At 41.3% G+C, this 22,220-nt stretch overlaps 1 protein-coding gene and 1 pseudogene across 2 annotated transcripts in view; one reads left to right on the top strand and one right to left on the bottom strand.

Annotated features, from left to right (window-relative positions):
• The first annotated feature begins 711 nt into the window (after positions 1–711).
• Positions 712–16,812, top strand: LOC136387976 (L-lactate dehydrogenase A-like 6B; annotated as a pseudogene).
• Positions 16,813–17,616: 804 nt separating this feature from the next.
• The window catches only part of TSG101 (tumor susceptibility 101), a 49,057-nt gene continuing 44,453 nt past the window's right edge, over positions 17,617–22,220 (bottom strand). For both annotated transcript variants that reach the window (XM_066364728.1, XM_066364738.1), the window contains 3 exons: positions 20,662–20,864; positions 19,188–19,427; positions 17,617–17,949 (listed from right to left, as the gene is read on the bottom strand). In XM_066364728.1, coding sequence (XP_066220825.1) covers positions 17,860–17,949; positions 19,188–19,427; positions 20,662–20,864 — 533 coding nt within the window. In that variant the 3' untranslated portion in view covers positions 17,617–17,859. The remainder of the gene's footprint in view (positions 17,950–19,187; positions 19,428–20,661; positions 20,865–22,220) is intronic.

Below are 22,220 nucleotides of genomic sequence, written 5' to 3'. Positions count from 1 at the left end.
TTTGGATTTTACACTTGAATAATGAATTGAGTTTTCCGTTTCACTTGTAGAAATGTAGCACTGCACTGATTGCATTCATAGGGTTTTGTATCTTATTTTAAAATCCCCATTGCATAGAGCATTTAAAATTTTTTTTTCTTTCTTTTTTTTCTTTTTTCTTCTTTTTGTATTTTTCTGAAGCTGGAAACGGGGAGAGACAGTCAGACAGACTCCCGCATGCGCCCGACCGGGATCCACCCGGCACGCCCACCAGGGGCGAAGCTCTGCCCCTCCGGAGCGTCGCTCTGCCGCGACCAGAGCCACTCTAGCGCCTGGGGCAGAGGCCAAGGAGCCATCCCCAGCGCCTGGGCCATCTTTGCTCCAATGGAGCCTTGGCTGTGGGAGGGGAAGAGAGAGACAGAGAGGAGGGAGGGGAGAGGGGGATGGAGAAGCAAATGGGCGCTTCTCTTATGTGCCCTGGCCGGGAATCGAACCCGGGTCCCCCGCACGCCAGGCCGACGCTCTACCGCTGAGCCAACCGGCCAGGGCCTAAAACTTTTTATTACTTATTTATTTTACTTCAGCTCACATTTGTGGGTGGTAAAAAATAGCCCTGAAGTCTGTCGGTCCTACAGCCCTAGTGAAAAATTCCCAATCAGGCGTCAAAAGCCCTTACTGGGTACATCCAGGCAAGGTTTGGTTAGAAGTAGCTTTACTTAGGCTGTCCGGTGGATGGGTTCTGGGAAAGCAGTTCTCCTTTTGATGGTTGAGTTCCTGTCATTCAGGGGGCCAGCTGCACCTCCTGTGGTCCCAAGGAGCCTCTTTGAAGACCACCAACTACAGGTACCTCAACCCGCCAGTCACACGTAGGTGACCGTCAGCTCGCACAGGTGCTGCGCCTCAGGCCTCTGAGCCTCGCTCCTGCGCCAGGTGTGCTGGGCCGCCATCAGGCCCCACAAGCTGGGCGTGGTTTGCGGAGCCTCCATGATCAACTGTTTTCTCCCTCGGGCCTCAGCCGGCTTTCCTTCATTCCCTTCCTCTACCTCTTGAGTCAGCGTCCATGAACTGGGAAGCGGGAGTCCTGCGGACCAGGTGGAGAGGGGACTCAGTGGGAGAGAATTTATTTTGCCCGAGGATAGCTCTGGGTCACTTCCACGCAGCACGCACCTCACACCTCACTTAGAGGTCGTAGGCCCCTCTGCCGTGTGAGTATAGCCGGAGGTACTTTGTGCCTAGCTGTACTTGGCCCTGGGCCTGTGAATGCCCTGGGCTCGGTTCTGGAACTGACAGCTGAGGGAGGGGAAGGATAACGTGGGTGGGAGGGGAGGAAGAGCTGTCTATCTGTTGTCTCATCTTTGATGCAGCAGCTCCTTCGCCTTCCTTTGTAACGGTGCACACCTTCGTGCTCCCCTTGGTTCGCCTCCTTGGTGCTGGGCTGCTGGCCAGAAACTACCCAGCTTCTTTGACAGTCCTCTTTGACATTCCCTGTTGTGTTTGGAGCTTCTCCTCCCCCACTGGTTCCCAGGAGTTCTCAACAGACCAATTCCTAATCTGGAAGTGGCTTTGCAGTTTTTTTCTCAGTTAGGTTTCCAAGATGGCGACTGTCAAGCATGAATTTATTCAGAATTTCACTTTCAGATCTCCATTATAGGAACTGGCTTGGTTGGTATGGCCTGTGCAATGAGCATCTTATTAGAAGTAAGTTATGTACTCTGTGCCACAGGGTTAACCAAGGTTTCCTCGGTTGTGTCCCTATCTGGCTTAACCCAGAGGAACAGTTGCCCTTTTCAATTGCTCCACCCAGAGTGAGCTTGTTTTTCTAGTGCTTATGATGGCATCATATGTGTTAGAAGTGTATGTGTGAACGCACATTGACATTTGACTTTCACCCACTTGCCTAAGAAAATCAATTCACAAATGAAAAACCAACAACCCCAGAGAAATAGGTGGCAAAAAAAAGAGTGTGCCACCTGTTGTTTGTAGTGGCTGTCCTATTAGTACCAAACACAATAGTGACAAAATTTTTACTTCAAAAATCTTTCTCCTATTTCTTAGTCCCTATTTTCCTTCGTTCCTAATTCATGTTAGGTTGGTTTTAGTGTTTAGTTCTTAGTATTGATGTAGCTGAAAAAATTAGCTGCCAGTTTAATGGTAGACATGGGACTAAAAAAGATTCTGAATCTTTTCTAAGAGTAATTACCCTCATCTGAATCCATAACAGTTTTGTAAATCATAACAAATTATGAGCTATGCTTTGCTTTCATTAATTTGCTTACTGGATTTAAAGGTTTAGTACTGGGTTTCATACCTAGATGACATAGTATCCTTAAGGCACCTCAGCTGCTGTGGACTGCTGCTCTTGGTAATCATATGAATTCTCCATGACTCATTTTGTCCTACAAACTAGAATGTTTTTTATCAGTAGAGTCCTCAAAGCTGGTGAATACACATATGTGAAAACCAAAACATTTGTTTTTAAGATCAATAATATTGATAACAATATGCTTTATAGACATTGTCTTATATCCCCAAAATAAATTATTAGATCTGTTTTATAGAGAAAAAAGTAACAGACTATCTCAAGTTGCATGAACAGGTAAGGATACAGACAATGTGTATACATCTCTGATTTGAAGAGCTTTTTGGGGAGGGATTGAGCCCCGTCCCTAAAGATAATAGCCACAAGCTGTAGAGCTTGAATATTCATGATGCTGCAAACTATAGCATTGTCTATCTTAGAAAATGTGGTGCACAATCTCTCTATAAAGCCCCAGGTTAAGACTCACATTCATCTCTCCCTCTCCTGGCCATGACTCTTAAATTATTTTATTCGAGGGGGTTATGATATCTTAAAAGCTCCTTGCTGACGAAGAATGAATTCTCCAGAGGAATTGTTTAGTAATTAATTGGCAGGAATTTATGATACAGACCTAGTAAAGAAACAGCAATGTCTTTGAAAATTACCAAATTATACCATAATACATAAACATCCATTCCTCTAGTAAGATGGCCATGAAGCTCTGATTCACTTAGTGTTGTATCCAGAGTCTAGAACAGTTCCTGTTGGAATAGACAGCTAAATGAAAGAACTGCTAAAAGCCAAATGCATGTTTTAAGGGAAAAAGCACTGGATAGCAAATACAGTGAATATTCTACTCATTTTCATTTTTATAAGTGAGGAAAGAGGATCCAGAGGATTGAATTAGATTGTTTTTATAGACTTTATTTTTTTAAGAACAATTTTAGATTTACAGAAAAGTTGAAAAGATAGTATAGAGTTCTGTCTTTACCTCACCTCCAGTTAACATCACACCTTAATGAACCAATATGTGTATATATATATTTGTGTGTGTGTGTGTGTGTGTGTGTGTGTGTGTGTGTGAGAGAGAGAGAGAGAGAGACAGAGACAGAGACAGAGAGAGGGACAGATAGGGACAGACAGAGAGGAAGGGAGAGAGAGATTAGAAGAATCAATTCTTTGTTGTGGCTCCTTAGTTCATTGATTGCTTTTTCATATATGCCTGGTCTGGGGGTTACAGCAGAGTGAGTGACCCCTTGCTTGAGCCAGCGACCTTGGGCTCAAGCAGTGACCTTGGGCTTCAAGCCAGTGACCTTTGGGCTCAAGCCAGTGGCCATGAGGTCGTTGTCTATGATCCCATGCTCAAGCCAGCGACCCCATGCTCAAGCTGGTGAGTCCGCGCCAAAGCTGGCAATCTCAGGGTTTTGAACCTGGGTCCTCTGTGTCCCAGTCTGATACTTTATCCATTGCACCACCTGGTCAGGCTTAATACATTATCATTAACTAGAGTCTATATTTTACTCACATTTTCTTAGTTTTTACCTAATGTCCTTTTTCTGTTCTAGAATCCCATCCAGGATACTACATAACATTGAGTCATTGTGTCTCTTTAGGCTCCTCAAGATTGTGACAGGTTGTTAGACATTTTTTTTAAGTGAGAAGAGGATAGGGAGCCAGACTCTGCAGGCACCCTGACCAGGATCCACCCAGCAGCCCCCATCTAGGGCAGATGCGTAAATAAACCAAGCTATTTTTAGCACCTGAGGCAGTGCTTGGATCAAAACAGTCTATCCTCTGTGTCTGAGGCCATGCTTAAACTAGTAGAGCCACTGGCTGTAGGAGGGGGAGAAAGAATGAATGGGAAGAAAAGCAGATGGTTGCTTCTCTTGGGTGCCATGACTGGGAATCGAACCTGGGAAGTCCACATGCCAGGCCAACGCTCTATCCTTTGAGCCACCAGCCAGTGCTGACTTTCCTTGTTTCTGATGATTTTTATAGTTTTGAGGAGTACTGGTGAAGTATTTAATAGAATTCCCCTTTATTACAATTTTTCTGGTATTTTTCTCATGGTTTTACTAGGTTGTGGATTTTAGGAGGAAGACACAAAAAAGTGCTGTTTTCACGACATTTTATTCAGGGTACGTATATGGGCAACAGCTTTATCATGGTTGATGTTGACCCCTGGTTGAGAGTGTTAAGTTTCTGTACTGTCAAGTTACTCTTTTTCTTCTCCCCTTTTCAAATTTTGCTCTTTGGAAGGAAGTCCCTATGTGCAGCTCACGCTTAAAGACTGGGGAGTTATGCTCCCTCTCCTTGAGGATGGAGTATCTACATTTATTTGGAATCTAATTTGGAATTTTTCTACATGGGAGAGTTGTCTCCTTCTAATTCAGTTATTTATTAATATCAGTATGGACTCAAATTGTTCCAGCGTGGGCCAGTGGGAGCTCATTCCACTGACTCTTGTGTACCCTTGACATACCCCATTAACATGGGGGTTTGGTTCTGAGCTCTTCCTTAGTTTCTGGCACTGTAAGATGTCTTGGCTTCTTCATCTTGTATATTTTCTGCTCCAGTCTTTTTTTTTTTTTTAATTTAGAGAGAGGCAGGGAGACAGACAAGGAGTCAGGAATATGGAGCTGTTCCTGTATGTGCTCTAACTGGGGGTTGAACTGGCAACCTTTGTGCTTCTGGAACAATGCTCTAACCAGCTGAGCTCTGTGGCCAGGGTGTTTTTTTGTTTTGTTTTGTTTGTTTTTTATGCCAGTCTTTAACCAGCCTTTTCCCCAAGGAACCCTGGTTTTATTGGGGAATTGCATTGTAAACCAAGATCTGGTTGCTAGATGTGCTCATTGCTACCGGGAACAATACATTTTAAATCAATTTTTCAAAGATAATTTTATCAATACTGCTTAATTCTGTTCACACCACGCCAATCTCTGTGAATAATTCGGAGTATCCAGAAAGCATAGGCATCTCATTAAGCAACAGCCTTTTCCTTGTGATACAATTTAGACTTCTAGGCTAGTCAGTTATAATCTAGTTTAAAATTTAAACTGCTTAGCTTTGGATTTCCATTAATTAGAATAAAGTAAAGAGATCCAATAATATGAGTTGGACATGTACTTAAAATTATTGATACTTGAATATTTTTAACTACTAGCACAAACTCATTGTTTAGTGAAAATTTTAATATATAATAAAGAGTATGTAGTTATTTAAAACTTTTTTAAAAGGTAATACATTCACAACGTTAAAAAATAAAACATAAATAATAGAGGCCCTGGCTGGTTGGCTCAGTGGTAGAGCATCGGCCTGGCGTGAGGGAGTCCCAGGTTGGATTCCCGGCCAGGGCACACAGGAGAAGTGCCCATTTGCTTCTCCACCCCTCCTCTCTCCTTCCTCTCTGTCTCTCTCTTCCCCTCCCGCAGCCAAGGCTCCATTGGAGCAAAGTTTGCCCGGGCGCTGAGGATGGCTCTGTGGCCTCTGCCTCAGGCGCTAGAATGGCTCTGGTTACAGCAGAGCGACGCCCCGGATGGGCAGAACATCGCCCCCTGGTGGGCATGCCGGGTGGATCCCAGTGGGGTGCATGCGGGAGTCTGACTGCCTCCCAGTTTCCAGCTTCAGAAAAATACAAAAAGGAAAAAAAAAAAGAGATATAATGGAGAAGTCACACTGTCATCCAGTTTCCATCCAACCTTTCCCCAAACATCTGACTTAGGCAACCATTTAAATTAGTTTCTGTGTGGAATCCTCTAGTGTTGCTTTTGCAAATACAAATGTATTATTTTCCCGTCTTTCTTACATAGCTTGCTTGAAATACATAGTACTGACTAGTTTTAGCACGTAACACTGCCTAATTATAGAACTGTAACTTTTAGAGTTGGAAGGGGCCTTATACTTTAATCCATTTGTTCAGAAAACTTTTATTGAGCTCCTATGTGCCAGGCAGATGCTAATCACTAGGTAAGTCGAGATGAGTGACTATTTTAAAGGAGCACATAGTCCGGTGAGAAGTTTGATCTACAGAATCCCTGCTTTATCACTGTGCAGCCTCAGCTTAAAGGGAAAAGATGTTCACTGCCTTCAGAGACTTTTTTATTAAATGGTTTCTGATTTTTGTTTTACTAATTATGAACTGAAGCTTCCCTCTAACTTGCATTTTCTTTTTGGCCTTCCATATCATGATGAAGTGTTGAACGGATTTTCTGTCTTTTAATAAGAATTTTATTCTTCAGTGAGTCAAGAGTCCTCCCTCCCTTTGACGAATGTCTTTTAGGGCTTGAGTGATGAACTTGCCTTTATGGATGCTTATGAAGGCAAACAGATGGGTGAGGCTGTGGATCTCCAACATGGCAGCTTCTTTCATGAATATATCAAATATTATTTCTAGCAAAGATTGATGTCATAATAAAACACTATAAATATTTTAATGCCACATGAATAGCTAAGAAAGCATGTCTTTATTTCCCTTTATGAAGAATTCCGCAGTTCTTATAAAGCTGGTTGCTCCTTACAGATACTCGCGTACCATGTTCCGACTTCATGGGTTTACAAGGTTTCTTATTGCACCGTACTAAGTTCCTGGGAGCAGCAGTAATAACTGTTATGACAGTTATCGTTAATTGATTGTCCACTTTGTGCTAGACACTGACCTAAGCACTTTACATATATTATTTAATCTTCAGCACAACCGTTTTACAGATGATGATCTGCAAACTAAGGTTAAATAAAAGTGATGGAGTTAGGATTTGAACCCAGTTCTACTTGACTCAAAAGCTGAATGAAGCTCTTAACTTTTGTGCTTTTTTTACTTGGCACTCAGGAGATAATTATTTGAACAAATTAATGAACTAAGATCTCCTTGTTCAGGGTCTTTTTATACCACATCTGTCTCTAAGTAAACATTCTCACTTACCAGACTTAGGTACATTTGATCTATTAACTCTATAAAATACAAAAGATATGTTAGGAGACTAAAAAAATGTACAAGAAAAAAGTAATAGTAAATTTCTTATATTAAGAGTGCTCTAGACATAGCAAAACTAGTGGAGTACACTTTCTTTTTTAAAAGATTTTATTGATAAATTTTACAGAAAGGAGTAGGGGAAGTGAGAAGTCTCAACTCATAGTTCATTGCTTGCTTGTCATATGTGCCCTGACCGGGCAAGCCGAGGGTTTTGAACCGGAAACTTCAGCATTCCAGGTCGACACTCTAACCCCTGTGCCACCACAGGTCAGGTGTAGAATTCCTTTTTTAGTAAACATAGTGTGGTGATTGATTTGGACAGGAAATGTGTACTTAAATATCAGATGTTTTCTCCCATAATCTATTTCCTAATCACATCTTTCCCCCAATTACCTTGTCACTGCAAACTCCAACACGGTGATCATCACAGAAGGAACATGCCAGATAAAAAGACACACATCTTGATTCAGTACATTGCAGTGTGTCCATGTTTAAATTGATGATTTCCAGTATTATCCAGTGCAGTCCCCTCTGAAAACTGATTATTGTTTCCAGTCCAGGTCAGCTTTAACTGTTCAGTGAAGATTTTTTTTTTTTTTTTTGGGGGGGGGGGCGGTTAGTAACTTGGTAGAAAAAAAAATGAGTATCAGATTCTAAACTGCCAGTATAACCAGAATCTTCCTATAAATGTAACATGTATTTTGCACAGTTGGAATCAGTGTATATGTACCATATGAAGATTTTTGTTTTGTTTTTACATTCAATATTCTGTGTTAGTTTTAGACGTACAGCACAGGAGACAATCATGTAGGGTGGTCCCGATAACCCAGTACCCACCTGGCCCCATATAGTCATTACAGTATTGTTGACTTATATTCCCTATGCTGCAGTATAGAGCTCTGTGACTATTCTCTAATTACCAATTTGTACTTCTTAATCCCTTCATCATTTTTTCTCAGCCCCCGTCCCTTCTCCCTCCTGTCAAGTCAGTTTGCTCTGTATCTGAGTCTGTATTTTATTTGTTCTTTAGATCCCCATATAAATGAAATCATGGTATGTGTCTGACTTATTTCAATTAGTGTAATACCCTCTAGGTCCATCCATGCTGCCAAAAAAGGCAAGATTTCATTCTTTTTTATGGCTGAGTAGTATTCTATCGTATGTTTGGACCACAACTTTTTTACACACTCACCTATTCATGGGCACTTGGGTTGCCTGTAATGAAGATTTCTTTGAAACTAATGGAAAGACAATTTGTTTAACTATGTGGCTTTCAAAGTTTACATTCTAAAGTCATCTGAGCTGTTTTCCAGATTACTAAGGGTGCAAAAGTGAAAGTAACACTGCAGTTTACTGCCTGACTATCCAAAATTGTACTAGACTCTTTATTGGTGAAACACAAAGTAAATAAATTCAAGATACACTGTGGAGATAAAATATGCAGGACTGCTAATGAGATTGTGTGTAGTGAGGGGCAGGGAGGAATAAAAAATGACTTCTAGCCTGACCAGGCGGTGGCGCAGTGGATAGAGCCTCGGACTGGGATGCAGAGGACCCAGGTTCGAGACCCCGAGGTCTCCAGCTTGAGCGTGGCTCATCTGGTTTGAGCAAAAGCCCACCAGCTTGAACCCAAGGTTACTGGCTGCAGCAAGGGGTTGCTCTGTCTGCTGAAGGCCCGCGGTCAAGGCACATATGAGAAAGCAATCAATGAACAACTAAGGTGTTGCAACACGCAATGAAAAACTAATGATTGATGCTTCTCATCTCTCTTCGTTCCTGTCTGTCCCTGTCTGTCCCTCTCTCTGACTCACTGTCTCTGTAAAAAAAAATAATAATAAAATAAAATAAAACACAACTTAAAAGCTTAAAAATATATATATTAAAAAAAATGACTTCTAGATTCTTTTCCTGTAACAACTGGAAAAGATTGGATGGTAGTTCCATTCAACTAGTTAGGATGCTTTCAAGGGGTGGGAGTAGGTGAGTGAAATAGTAGGGGGTATTGGGTTTAGCAGTGAATATCAAAGTTTCAAATTGGGACATGTTAAATTTGAAATAATCTGAAAAATTCAAGAGAAAATATGAAACAGGTAGATGACTCAATTTGGAACTCAGAAATCTAGGCTGGTCAAATCACTGTATTTTAAGGTCATTTGGGATCTGACCATGCCTGAGCCTCTGCCTTTGCATGATCCCTTGGTCAGGCAGCAATTTTCAACCTTTTTTTATCTTATGGCACACACAAACTAACTACTAAAATTCTGCGGCACAATATATATGTATTTTTGACGATCTGACAAAAGAATAGGTATAATTTTGATTCATTCACACTGGACGGCTATTGTGTTGGCTGTTGTCATTTTAATTTGACAATGTAAGGGAAAAGAGGTCAGTGCCCCAGACTAAATAGATATTGCATGTTTTAAAAATTCTTGCAGGACATCAGTTGAAAATTGCTTAGGTGAATGCTAAGTTTCAAATATTTGTGAATTTTTCAGATTTCCTTATGTTATTTCTAATTTAATTCTGTTGTGGTATGACAGTACACTTGGTTATGATTTCAGCTCTTAAATTTGTTTATTTTGTGAATTGGCATATGGTCTATTATGTAAAACATTCCATGTACACTTGATAATGTATATTCTGTTATTTGGTGTTAAGATGCAACATCTAATGTACAATCAATAATGTATAGTCTGTCGTTCAGTGTCCTTTAAGATGCCACTTAATTCTACTTGGTTGATAGTGTTGTTCAAGTCTTTTATATCCTTGCTGGTGATCTGAGTAGTTGTTCTATCCATAATCAGAGTGTGATGTTGATTTTCAGTTATCATTATTAACTTGTCTAATTCTCCCTTCAGTTTTGTCAGGTTTTGCTTCATGTATTTTAGGGTTTATGTTTATAATGTCTTCCTAATAAATTAACTGGTTTTTGTTTGTTTGCTTTTGTGTGACAGAGAGAGACAGAGAGAGGGACAGATAGGGACAGACAGGCAGGAAGGGAGAGAGGAGAAGCATCAATTCTTTGTTGTGGTACCTTAGTTATTCATTGATTGCTTTCTCATATGTGCCTTGGTTGTGGGGCTACAGCAGACCAAGTGACCCTGGGCTCAAGCTGGTGAGCCTTGCTCAAACCAGATGAGCCTGCGCTCAAGCTGGCGACTGCGGGGCCTCGAACCTGGGTCCTCTGCATCCCAATCTGGTCAGGCTGAATTAACATTTTTTTATTTTTTTATTTTTCTGGAGAAGCGGGGAGGCAGACAGACACTCCTGCATGCGCCCAACCGGGATCCACCAGGCATTCCCACCAGGGGGTGATGCTCTACCCATCTGGGCCGTTGCTCCAATGCGACCAGAGCCATTCTAGCGCCTGAAGTGGAGGCCATGGAGCAATCCTCAGCGCCCAGGCCAACTTTGCTCCAATGGAGCCTTGGCTGCAGGAGGGGAAGAGACAGAGAGAGGTGAGGAGAAAGGGTGGAGAAGCAGATGGTCGCTTCTCCTGTGCGCCCTGGCCAGGAATCAAACCCGGGACTTCCACATGCCGGGTCAACACTCTACCACTGAGCCAACTGGCCACGGCTCCTTTTTTAATTAAATTATTTCTTAGAGAGAGAGGGAGAGGGGAAGGAGGGAGGGACAGGAAAAGAAGAGGAAGGGAGGAGATATGGGGGGGAGAGAGAGAGAAGCATCAGTTTGTTCCATTTAGTTGTGCTCTCATTGGTTGCTTCTCATATATGCCCTGACTGGGGGTTGAATCCGTGACCTTGGAGTGCTGGGCTGACTGCTCTATCCATTTAGCCACTCCACCAGGGGCCTTTTTATAGAAAAACCTCCCTTTTTGTTTCCAATAACTTTTTTTTGGTTAAAATTTTGTCTGATATTAGTAGAGCAACTGAGGTTCCTCTGTGGTTGCTGTTTGGTGTATCATCTTCTACCCTTTTACTTTCAACTTATTTGTAACTTTTTTGGAGAGAGAGAGAGGGAGACAAAGACAGGAAGGGAGAGAGAGAAGCATCAACCCATAGTTGTGTCACTTCAGTTGTTCGCTGACTGCTTCTCGTATGTGCCTTGATGGGGGCAGGGGGCAGTTCAAGCAGAGCCAGTGACCCCTTGTTCAAGCCAGCGGCCGTGGGATCATTTCTGTGACCCCATGCTCAAGCCAGCAGTCCCATGCTCAAGCAGGATAAGCCTGCGCTCAAGCTGACGAACTTGGGATTTCAAACCTGGGACCTCAGTGTCCCAGGTCAAAACTATCGGCTGCACCACCACCAGTCAGGCATATGAATTTTTTAATCTAAAATGTGTCTTTTGTACAGTAATATTGTTAGATCTCAATTTATCCAGTTTGAAAATCTGCCTTTTGGATGGATTTAGTTTACTCAGTGCTTTCATCGATCTTTGGATTTATGCGTACCATATGGCTATTTGTTTTCTGTGTCTTGTGTCTTCTTTTGTTCCTTCATTCCTTTTTTATTTTTATTTTTGCATTAAAAGGTGTTTTCTAAAGTACCATTTTAATTCCTTTATTAATTTTTAAGTATTTTTCTTTCAGTGTGTAAGTGGTAACTTGTGTTTTGTAGAAGCATCTTGGGTCTTCAGTAACTGTCAGTTTAGGTGAAGCTCTCTGTATCAGGATCTTGCTCCTCTAACTTGGCCATTCCTGCTTCAATGAGATAAAAAGCATGAACTAACCTCTTGTAGAAAACTTTTTTGGTTCTGAAGATTCTAGGTCCGTTTTCTTCCATAAATTCTATTATCTATTGCTATAGTTCTACGAAGTCTTTATTGGTTAGTTCTTTGCCATGAGAGTTGAGTAACTCTGATGTCATTTTCACTGATGTCCAACAGCAGTTGATTACCAATAGCCCTTATGGTGCTCTGTTCCTACGTACGACTTGTACTAAGTCAGATGTTTGTAACTTGGGGACTTACTGTGAATCTTTTTCTTTAATCTTACATGGTGTAATATAGTAACAGGTTTTTCTGATATTGAACCATCTTTGCATTTCTGTGGCATGACATACTTTTCAAAAACCCCACTTAATTGGTATGACTTTTTAAGCAATTATATTTGCTAATACTTCCATTAATACTTGTACATCTATGTAAATAAGTGACATAGGCTTATTGTTTTGCTCGGTTTTGGTATCCGGGTTTTACTAATCCCACCAAAATCTTTTTCCTGTAATCTAATAAAATAGGTCGTATGTGGTTAGCTCAGTCGGTTAAGAGTGTCATCCCCCAAAAAAACAAGGTTGCGGGTTCAATCCTGGTCAGGGCACATATGGGAAACTACCAAAAAATGCACGACTGAGTGGAACAACAAATAGTTCCCTTTCCCCTCTCCTCTCTCCCGCCCTCTCTCTGTCTTTCTAAAAATCAATAAAAATTAAGCCCTGGCCAGATAGCCTGACTGGCTAGAGCATTGTTTCAGAGCATGGAGGTTGCTGGTTCGACTCCCTGGTCAGGGCACATACAAGAGCAGCTTCATGTTCCTGTCTCTCTCTCAAAAACAAAAAAGCCTGACCAGGCGGTGATGCAGTAGATTAGAGTGTCGACCTGGGACACAGAGGACCCAGGTTAGAAACCCTAAGGTCACCGGCTTGAATGTGAGATCATAGACATGACTCCATGGCTGCTGGCTTGAGCCCAAAAGGTCGCTGGCTTACGCAAGGGGTCACTGGCTCAGCTGGAGCCCCCTGGTCAAGGCACATAGGAGAAAGAAATCAACTAGGGTGCCAAAATGAAGAATTGATGCTTCTCATCTTTCCCTTCCTGTGTGTCCTCCTCTCCCCCTTGCTAAACAAACCAAAAACAAAACCGCCCCAAACTGTTCCTAGAAGTTTGGATAAAACTCATCTGTAAAAGTTTGAAATGGAGAAGGGATAGGTTTTTGATAAAAGTTCATGACTGTATATTCAAATTTTCCATTCTTAAGTCATTTTTAGGATGTTTTCTAGATTTGTCCATTTCATCCAACTTTTTTAATGTACTGGTATGTTTCATACTGTATGACTTTTTAAACCTTTACTGTATCTGTGGTTACTTCTCCTGTTTCCTAATATTATTTGTTTGGGGGACAGTCCTTTCACCCCCAAGTTTTGCTAGTTTTCCGATTTGTCAGTCACACTTTCCCTAAAAATTAGCTTTCTTTCTTTTTTTTTTGTAACAGAGACAGAGAGGGACAGACAGAAAGGGAGAGATGAGAAGCATCAATTCTTTGTTGCAGCTGTTTAGTTGTTCATTGATTGCTTTCTCATATGTGCCTTGACTGGGGGGCTAAAGCAGAGCAAGTGACCCCTTACTCAAACCAGCGACCTTGGGCTTCAAGCCAGTGACAATGAGGTCATGTCTAGAATCCCATGCTTAAGCTATTGACCCTGCACTCAAGCCGGCGACCTCAGGGTTTCGAACCAGGGTCCTCCACATCCCAGTCCAACGCTCTATCCACTGTGCCATAACTTGGTCAGGCAAAAATTAGCTTTCTATTTTACTAATATTGGTGCTTTTTCATACTACTTTCTGCTCTTTTCTTTACTCCCTTTTACTTTGATTAAAAATACTGTCACTGATTTTAGTGTTTTAAAAAAACATTTAAGAACACAATTACCAGTCAATACTTTTTTTTTTTCAGTTTTGTGGTAGTTGTTCAGTTCTAAATATTTTGTAATTCCTAGTTTTATTTTAACCCAGTGTGTCATTTAGGAGTTTGTTTTTTGCTTTGAAACATTTTAAAATTTATTTTATTGTGGTGACTGACTTAGCGCAATTGAGATGAAAGAAATGTGGCTTAACTTCATTTCTTTCAAATCAGTTAAGGTTTACTTTCTGACCTAGTCAATAGAAAATCTAAATGTTCCTTATTTTTTTTGGGGGGGGGAAATAGACTTCATTGGCATCGTTCTATATCTATTCACTGTTGTTTAGTAGTAATAATTTATTTTTACTACTGACCTATATAGATTTCTGATAAAAGTATGTTGTAATTGTCCAGTAGGATTATGAATCAGATACACCTTGCAATTCCCAATTTTTCTTTATATATTTTGAGACTATTATTTGCATCTAATAATTATATCTTGTTGGATTGTTTCATATATTATGTAGTATTTTGATTTACTCCTATTAATACTTTCTTGTTGAACATTCTATTTTGTTGTTACTATAGCTATACTGCCCTTTGGCTACTATTGTAGTTACTTTTTAAATTCAATAAGGAAAAAATTCTGATAAAGCTTATGTTATTTAAATAGTTTACATACCTAAAACATCAGACTATGCCAGAATTTCTTCTCCTGCCTACTGGGAGTAAGGCCTGATAATATTTTGACTGAAAATTATATCTAAATTTATTTTATTTTTTTTTAATTTTTAATTTTAATTTTATTTATTCATTTTAGAAAGGAGAGAGAGAGGGAGAGAGAGAGAGAGGGAGAGAGAGAGAGAGGAGAGAAATAGAGAGAGAAGGGGGGAAGAACAGGAAGCATCAACTCCCATATGTGCCTTGACCAGGCAAGCCCAGGGTTTTGAACTGGCGACCTCAGCATTTCCAGGTTGACACTTTATCCACTGCGCCACCACAGGTCAGGCTATTTCTCTCTATTCCCCACCGAACTACGTTTTGTGCTCTAAATTGGTTGTTCTGAAAAAAATTCTCTGAAAGACTTAATGAGGGAGTATTAATTTATTCATATTTCTCAAAAATTTTTAATGGAGCAAACCTACTGGGTTTCTGCACAATGGGCACTGCACCGTGACAACAAAAAAGGTCTGTTTCTTTGGGTGCTGTTCGATTGTGGTGTAGCTGGCGCTGGATCGAGGACCTCGTCCTCCCCCAGCCCCAAAACAAGACCACAGCAGGTTTATCAGTTTTAAATTAAAGTTTAAAGAAGCGCATCATTTTACAGAACATTTTCTGACGTGATTTTTTTCTTCTCAGTGGATATCTCAACTTACATAGCCCAGAGGTTGAATGCATGTCCCAATAACCACGTTATAGGGAGAGGCTGTAACCTGGACACTGCCCGTTTTTGTTTCCTGGGTGGGCAGAGGCTTGGTATCCACTCTGAAAGCTGCCCTGGGTTGACCCTTCGGGAGCACGGAGACTCACGGGGCAAGCCTAATAAGCACCACTGAGTCATGCATACTCTGAAATATGTCTATGTTATCATAGAGCCATTTAATCATAAGGTAAAATAGCTCCTGGGTGGAAAGGGCTCTTACTGCACTTGAGGCCTCTTTATTAGTTTTTAATTTTTGGCACACTTATTTATTTTTATAGTAATCTACCAGAAATACAAATTTGAAAAAAGTGAGAATATTACTATAATCCTCTATGTGTAATTATTATAATTACATCACTAAGTAACATGATATAGTCTGCATTTAACTTGGGTCAGTCTAGTTCAGAAAAGGTTCATGAATTCCTCATACTGGGAAAAAAGGGAAGAGGAGGGGAGGGGAGGGGTAATATAGACATAGTCTTTTCTTGTTTTTAAAGTTTCTTCTGAGAACCCTTGAAATCCACCTAATATAAACCCTGGCCATGAAGGATTTGCAGTGATCAAGGTTAAAATGTGTCTCCAGTTGGAAGGGCAGAACCGCCACGCTCTCATCTGGAGAATCTCTGCCATGGTTCACGATTGTGGGCCATCCTTGGAGATTCTCATTTAGCAGACTGAGGTGGGACTTGGACATCTGAAGTTTTTGGTAGTTCTGTTGAACATTTCCACATTGAAAACCACACAGGGCGATTATAACTGTTTAGCTAAGGTTTTTTTTAAAAACCGTGTTTTATAATACCATGCAATAAGTAAGATGTTTTGCTATCTTTTCTTAGCTCCTGTGGGGAGTGGAGTTAACATTGCTGGGGTCCCACTGAAGGATCTGAACTCAGATCTAGGAAGTAATAATGACCCTGAGCAGGCGGAGAATGTTTACAACGACGTAGTTGCCAGGCAAGGTGTTTTTTGCATTTTCAGTACTTTGGAAGTTAGCCTGAATTATGCCAGTGAGATGAGATTAGGTGCTTAAATATATGCTTCCCACATTGTTCTTTCATTAGCACCTCTTTCTGTGATCAGTCAGCAGACTGCGTAAGCAGTGGGTACGCGGCTGTCTCACTGCTGAGCCTAATCCAGTGTGTGCCCACAGCAGGCACTCACTGTTGCCTGACAACATATTCTTTTAGGCTGCTGCTATATAGACTTTACTGTTAGTGGTATAATTCATTTCATATTAATTTCTGGATCTCTGCATTTACCCTCCTAATTCTGCTTATCTTGTCTCATAGGGGTTGGTTATTTAAGATATTTCTAGGAGAAATTATTGATAGAAATGTTTCAGTTTGTGACACTGTCAAGTAGATTCCCACATAATGGATATTCAGTGACAAGTATACTTTTCTTCTAAACTTATGTTTATAATTCCTTCCAACTTCACAGTGGTTGTGAGATGATTAAAACAAAAGGATATACTTCTAGGGGTGTGGCCCTATCCGTAGCTGATATAAGAGAAAGTACTCTGAAGAATCTTAAGAGTGCATCGAGTTTCCACCGTAAGATAGGGTGTTCATGTTTGAAACACTATTTAATATTAACATAAAATAGGGGCAAAAGAACATTTATGAGGGGCAGATAATTTTGAGGTTGATCTTGTGAAAGTGCCTTTCTTCTTAAAGTCTGTTCTTTGTTGCTGCTGAAGAGAGACGAACAGGGAGGGAAGTGGCGTAGAGGGAAGGACCTATCTGTATAGACCTTTGTCCTGGCTTAGTGTGGTATTCATATTACATTCAATTAGACAAAAGTATGACTTCTTGCCTCACTATCTCTACAAATATCTAGTAATATTAGAATCACTACATTTTTGAGTTGTTCTCTAACAGTTCTAGTTATGTCCCAATGAAGAGACCTCAGCAGCATATAATCACTTGTCAGAAGACTGACCTCAAATGATAATACAAGAGTGTACATTGTACCTTCCTCCTTAGTTGTGGCCAGACCACCCTGCCTAGTTAACAGAAGTTCTTAGACATATAGCTCGGCCACTTGCCACTTTCTTCTTGATGAAAACAGTCATGGTTCAGTCAGGCCTATAAAGGAAACAAATCTAGGTGGAGACTGGTAGGAGGGTATCCCAGGACCTTTCACAGAAAAAGTCACTCAAATCCCTCAATTTCAGTTATTTCAAAATTGAGTTTTCTATGTATATATTCCATATTAAACAGAACTCACTTTATATGCTACAGAATAAGTAAAACTAAATTTCAACCTACGTGGGATATTATGCTTTGCTTGCTAAATAAGAAGCCAGGCTTCTTATTAAGGTTCCATGGATTTTTCCTAAAGGTGTTCAATAAGGAAGAGAACAGTTATGCAACAAATTTTATTTAGCATAGTCAGTCCCAACATCCAGCACAAAAAGTTTACAGAGGATAGAAAGTGCATTAATAAAAGCCAGTCTTTACCAAAAGAAAACAGAAAATATATTATTGATTCAAAATATTTTACACTTGAATGATAAACTGCAATAACTTATTCTGGGCACCTACTGAGCAGAGAAAGGAAGAGAAGGATACTTTAAGAAGAGCTCACTCTCCGGCTGACACCCGAAGTCAGTAGAGGTCACTGAGACCAGCAGTCTTTCTTGCTTTTTGCATTAGTGCCCTCAGCTGGAACTGTTTACGGGACAGAAGACGTACATGCTGGGAGGGGAAAAAGTTTCAACAGTTTAGAATGGCTCTGGCCTAGACATGAAATGAATCAGACAGTTTGTAACTGAGATAGGAATCTAAGAATTCTAAACTCAATGTATCAATTGTCCTTTGAAACCACTACTTCATTACCTGTGGCTTTTAAACTCCATACATTCACGCTGGTAGGTTGTGTTAAGGAAAGCGCTTGTCTGAGACCTTATTAAGATTTACTTCACAAGAAAAGCACCATATTGCAGGGTCAGGCTCAGGAGTTTGAGCTACATCTTGAGACTCTCAAGATGCCAGGGAAACTTGTGCTGTGATCCTAACTAAAGTTAAAAAAAATAAAAATTTGATAACTAAGACTTTTGTCCTCTCTTGGCTAGGCGGGGCAGAGATGAGCAGCACAAGGCCAGCTCTGTCCAGTGATTAGCAAACAGCATATCCCTCCTCTCCATGTGCATCTGTCCCTAGGCCATGCCCCGTGAGCAGGGGACAGTGTACAGAAAGGGAGTCCCCTTTGGTCTCTTTATACCCAGCCATTCGTGTGCTTGCACAGGTCTCTCAGAGTGGTTTGGTTCCTCCCTCCCAGTGAGGGGGCGAGAAAGCAAATGGCCCGGCTGTCCTTGCATGTACACCGGAGCACCAACAGCAGCTGGATCGAATGTCCAAAGGGTAGGGACTGTTACTCCTAAAGCCACAGAGAGCAGTAGCCAAATTTGGCTCACAGGATCTTTTCTTCATGTCTGTTACAATAGCATTCATTCAGAAGGGCTTTAGCACCAGCAGGGCAACCCAAACCTTTGCAGGGCTGTCTGATTTAGAAAAACAGGTCTAAAATTATTTAACTCTAAGAAAATTATCAGAAAAACAATTGGGGGGGGGGGGTAGTCGGTGATCTCAATTTAGGTGAGTGACCTGAAATAACCAATGGAAATCTGATTGTTCCTCCTAACCCACCCAGGCACAGTAGTAAGATGGAAGAGTTACATCAGCTTGGTGCTGCCTGGGCGGGGGCAGGGGGTGACAGCAGCCACTAGCCCGCCTGTCTTCCCTTACTAGACAGGTCCTCAGCCCTCCGCAGATGAGAGGACACTACTCACAGCCATATCGTGCACTCTCTTTTGGGAGGATGAGGAATTTTAACCCTACCCTACAGAGAAACCCTCTTGGTTTGTGGTTTTCAACATCAGTGACTCTAATAATAACGTTCCAAAGTCCCGGAAAGCAGAGTGAGGAAGACATACCTTTAGGAAGACATCCAGGTCTATTACTCCCCGCCTCAAGGCTTCTCCCAGGTAAAAGATAGTGTCTTCAATAGCATTTTCCTCTGCATACAGATTTAGGATCTGTTTATATAGTGGGGCTGTGGGAATGATAACTTCATCAATATCATTGTTTTCAGACTGATTTTCCATTTTCTCCAGAGCAGAGCTGAGTTCTTCATCCTTCTTTCTCAAAAGTTCTATGTTTTTATCAACCTCGGCCTGAAAACAGAACAGTCCAAGCATGATGACTTTATAGTAACTGTATATAATTATCTGCTTTCAGATATCTATAACTCCACAGGAACGGATTTGCTAATAAAAAAGCAATATTTACACAACTAATGGATGACTGTTTCAAACAGCACAGTGGTCAAAGGTAGAGGAAAAGGTGGGATCTTGATGCTAAATGAAAACAGGATAACGTTGGAAATACTTAAGGCGATCACTTCAGTGTCAGTGTGAAGCTTCTTGTCACACTGACAAATTATATTGTAAACTAAACCATCAGACAAGAACTTGCCAGCTGAAAGTTCCTTACATGAAAAATCTTACAAAAGAGATCCTTTCAAACCAGTGGGCATCTGCCACAATGGGTAACTCCTCCCCAGAGTACAGAGGGTTCAACGCAGAGAACCCTAAACACTCGAACACTAGTCACAAGATATCATGGGCGGTAGATGCAGGCTCTGAAGTGTACTGGTGGCAGTTTCCTGAATTTTCTAAAATACTTGGCTGCTGGGAAGCTCACTTTACACTTGAACCATTTGTAAGACTAATGTGCACATAATAAAATGCTTTCCCCAAAGCCCTCATTCAATAACTCTTAACCCTTTCATCAAAAACACATTTATTCTAATAAGTCCTCCCTCCCGGGAATGAAAGGAGAATGAAGCTGGCGCTCAGATTATGCTAGCGCCCCTGCTTCATCGCGGAAGTCACAGGGCTGACTTAAACTGCCTGTTCAGGCACCGCAGCCTGGCAGAATGTGAGGAAGCTTAGGAGCTAAAGGCTGTAAACACTGACACTGATACGCAGCTCTGAAGTCACCCACACAACTTTGGGTTATTCTAAGTATAGCTCAAATAACTTGGAAATAATAAATAGAACTGACCCTGAAGTCTGCACCCAGGCTCTGCAGATCTTTACCATGGCTAAGAGCTCTCTAACATTCTTATTTCCTGGTAACTGGCAAAATCAAGCACTCAAAAAACAGTCTCCTTTGCCATCATCTCCCCAGGGTGAAGGTGGCAAGCAAAAATGCTCTAAATACCATCCACCTTCCAAAGATCAAACACAGGCTCCATTATAAACAAGCTATATTCAAATCCTTAAAGACGGATAACTTTTTGAACTCTGACCATACCCCACAATGTCCAGTGCAACAAGGTAACATGGAACTCTGCCCTGCCTACAATTTAATCTAAATATTGCACCTATTCAATGAGTTACTTACTACTTCTTGGTCTAAACGGGTAACCATTTCCTCCAGTTTCTGGTGACCTTTTTTCAGGTCCTCCTCTGTCCGTTTCAAGGCATTGAGCTCGGCCTGGGCGCGATCCATTTCCTCCTTCATCCGCCATCTCAGTTTGTCACTGACCGCGGAGATGAGGGAAGCTCGGATGGTATCCTCACTGATGGTGCCGTCCCGACTGGGACCTACAGGAGGGAGGTGAAAACACTTATTTCCCAAGCTCTTTGTTTTTTTCCACAGGAATCTTCAAAAATAGGACAAGTATGAGCTGACTTTCAAAGTGGGAGGAAAGAAAAATTATATTAAATGTTAAAATTTCATCAAAAATAACATTAAAATCTGAGTTGATTCAGAAATAATTTTTCCTTCAAGAGATTACTAGTTCATATATATTTTTTCTTGTGGGAGAGACAGTCAAGAAAGAGGGACAGATAGGGACAGACAGGGAGAGAGATGAGAAGCATCAATTCTTTGTTGCAGCTCGTTAGTCTCCTTAGTTGTTCATTCATTGATTTCTCATATGTGCTTTGACGGGGGGGGGGGGGGGGGGGGATACAGCAGACTGAGTGACCCCTTGCTTGAGCCAGCGACCTTGGGCTCAAGCTGGTGAGCTTTGCTCAAACCAGATAAGCTCGCGCTCAAACTGGCAACCTTGGGGTTTCGAACCTGGGTCCTCCGCATCCCAGTCCGATGCTCTAGCCACAGTGCCACCACCTGATCAGGCTACTAATTCATATTTTATTGGACCTCAAAGTTGTTGTAGATGTACCTATTTTCTCAACTTATTGCCCCAACAATTAGCTATTTTATCAATGAAGTACAGGCTATGTCCCTACAGATTACAATTTCTAAATCTCCTACAGATTCCAGTTCCTAAATCTCCAACAAATGGAACAACACATTTATTCCAAGGAAAAGCATTTGGTTTAGGCCACGTCATTCTCAGGCTTTACTGGTGAGTGAAGGAGCGGAACACACTGTGGAGGCCCGTGAGAGGACCGAGAATGGGAAGAGTTTCCCTAAACTAATACGTTACTAAAACTTTGCTTCTGCAGGGTTTCACTCCTTTAATCTTGACCAGAACAGATGAGCACAAGAGAATGACATCCAAAACACTTAACAGCTGATAAACTGCTGTTTATTCTGATTCTTTTCTGTTCTCTTCTAACTGACCTTTTCTAACCAGTGTCTTTTCTAACCAGAAGCTGGTGCACACCCGGGTTACCCTGTGTGCTTTTCTGGGCCTTTGTAAATGACACTGGGAGACTTTGGTGTTCTCAGGTGTCATAGGTTTCCAAAGGTTTTGTCTAAAGTTTTGATTTTTTTCTTTCTCTTGTTTCCATCACAGAAGAATTGTTTATTTCTGACTTAGATTTTCATCTTCTTGCAAGTGAAAATCAGTCCAGACAGTCTCACATGGCAGGTTTTCTTTAGAAGCATCTTTCATCCACCTGTCCAAAGAACACTACTTGGACACAAAGAAGAGCCCTACAGCAGACTCCGTGTTCTCCAGGTCTGCCTGTAAGGGCTCTCTCTTTCCC

Source organism: Saccopteryx leptura, chromosome 1 (assembly GCF_036850995.1).
Source record: "Saccopteryx leptura isolate mSacLep1 chromosome 1, mSacLep1_pri_phased_curated, whole genome shotgun sequence".
Classification (NCBI taxonomy): domain Eukaryota; kingdom Metazoa; phylum Chordata; class Mammalia; order Chiroptera; family Emballonuridae; genus Saccopteryx; species Saccopteryx leptura.
The sequence above is the reverse complement of the archived record's forward strand: the minus strand, read 5'-3'. Positions and strand labels throughout refer to the sequence as shown.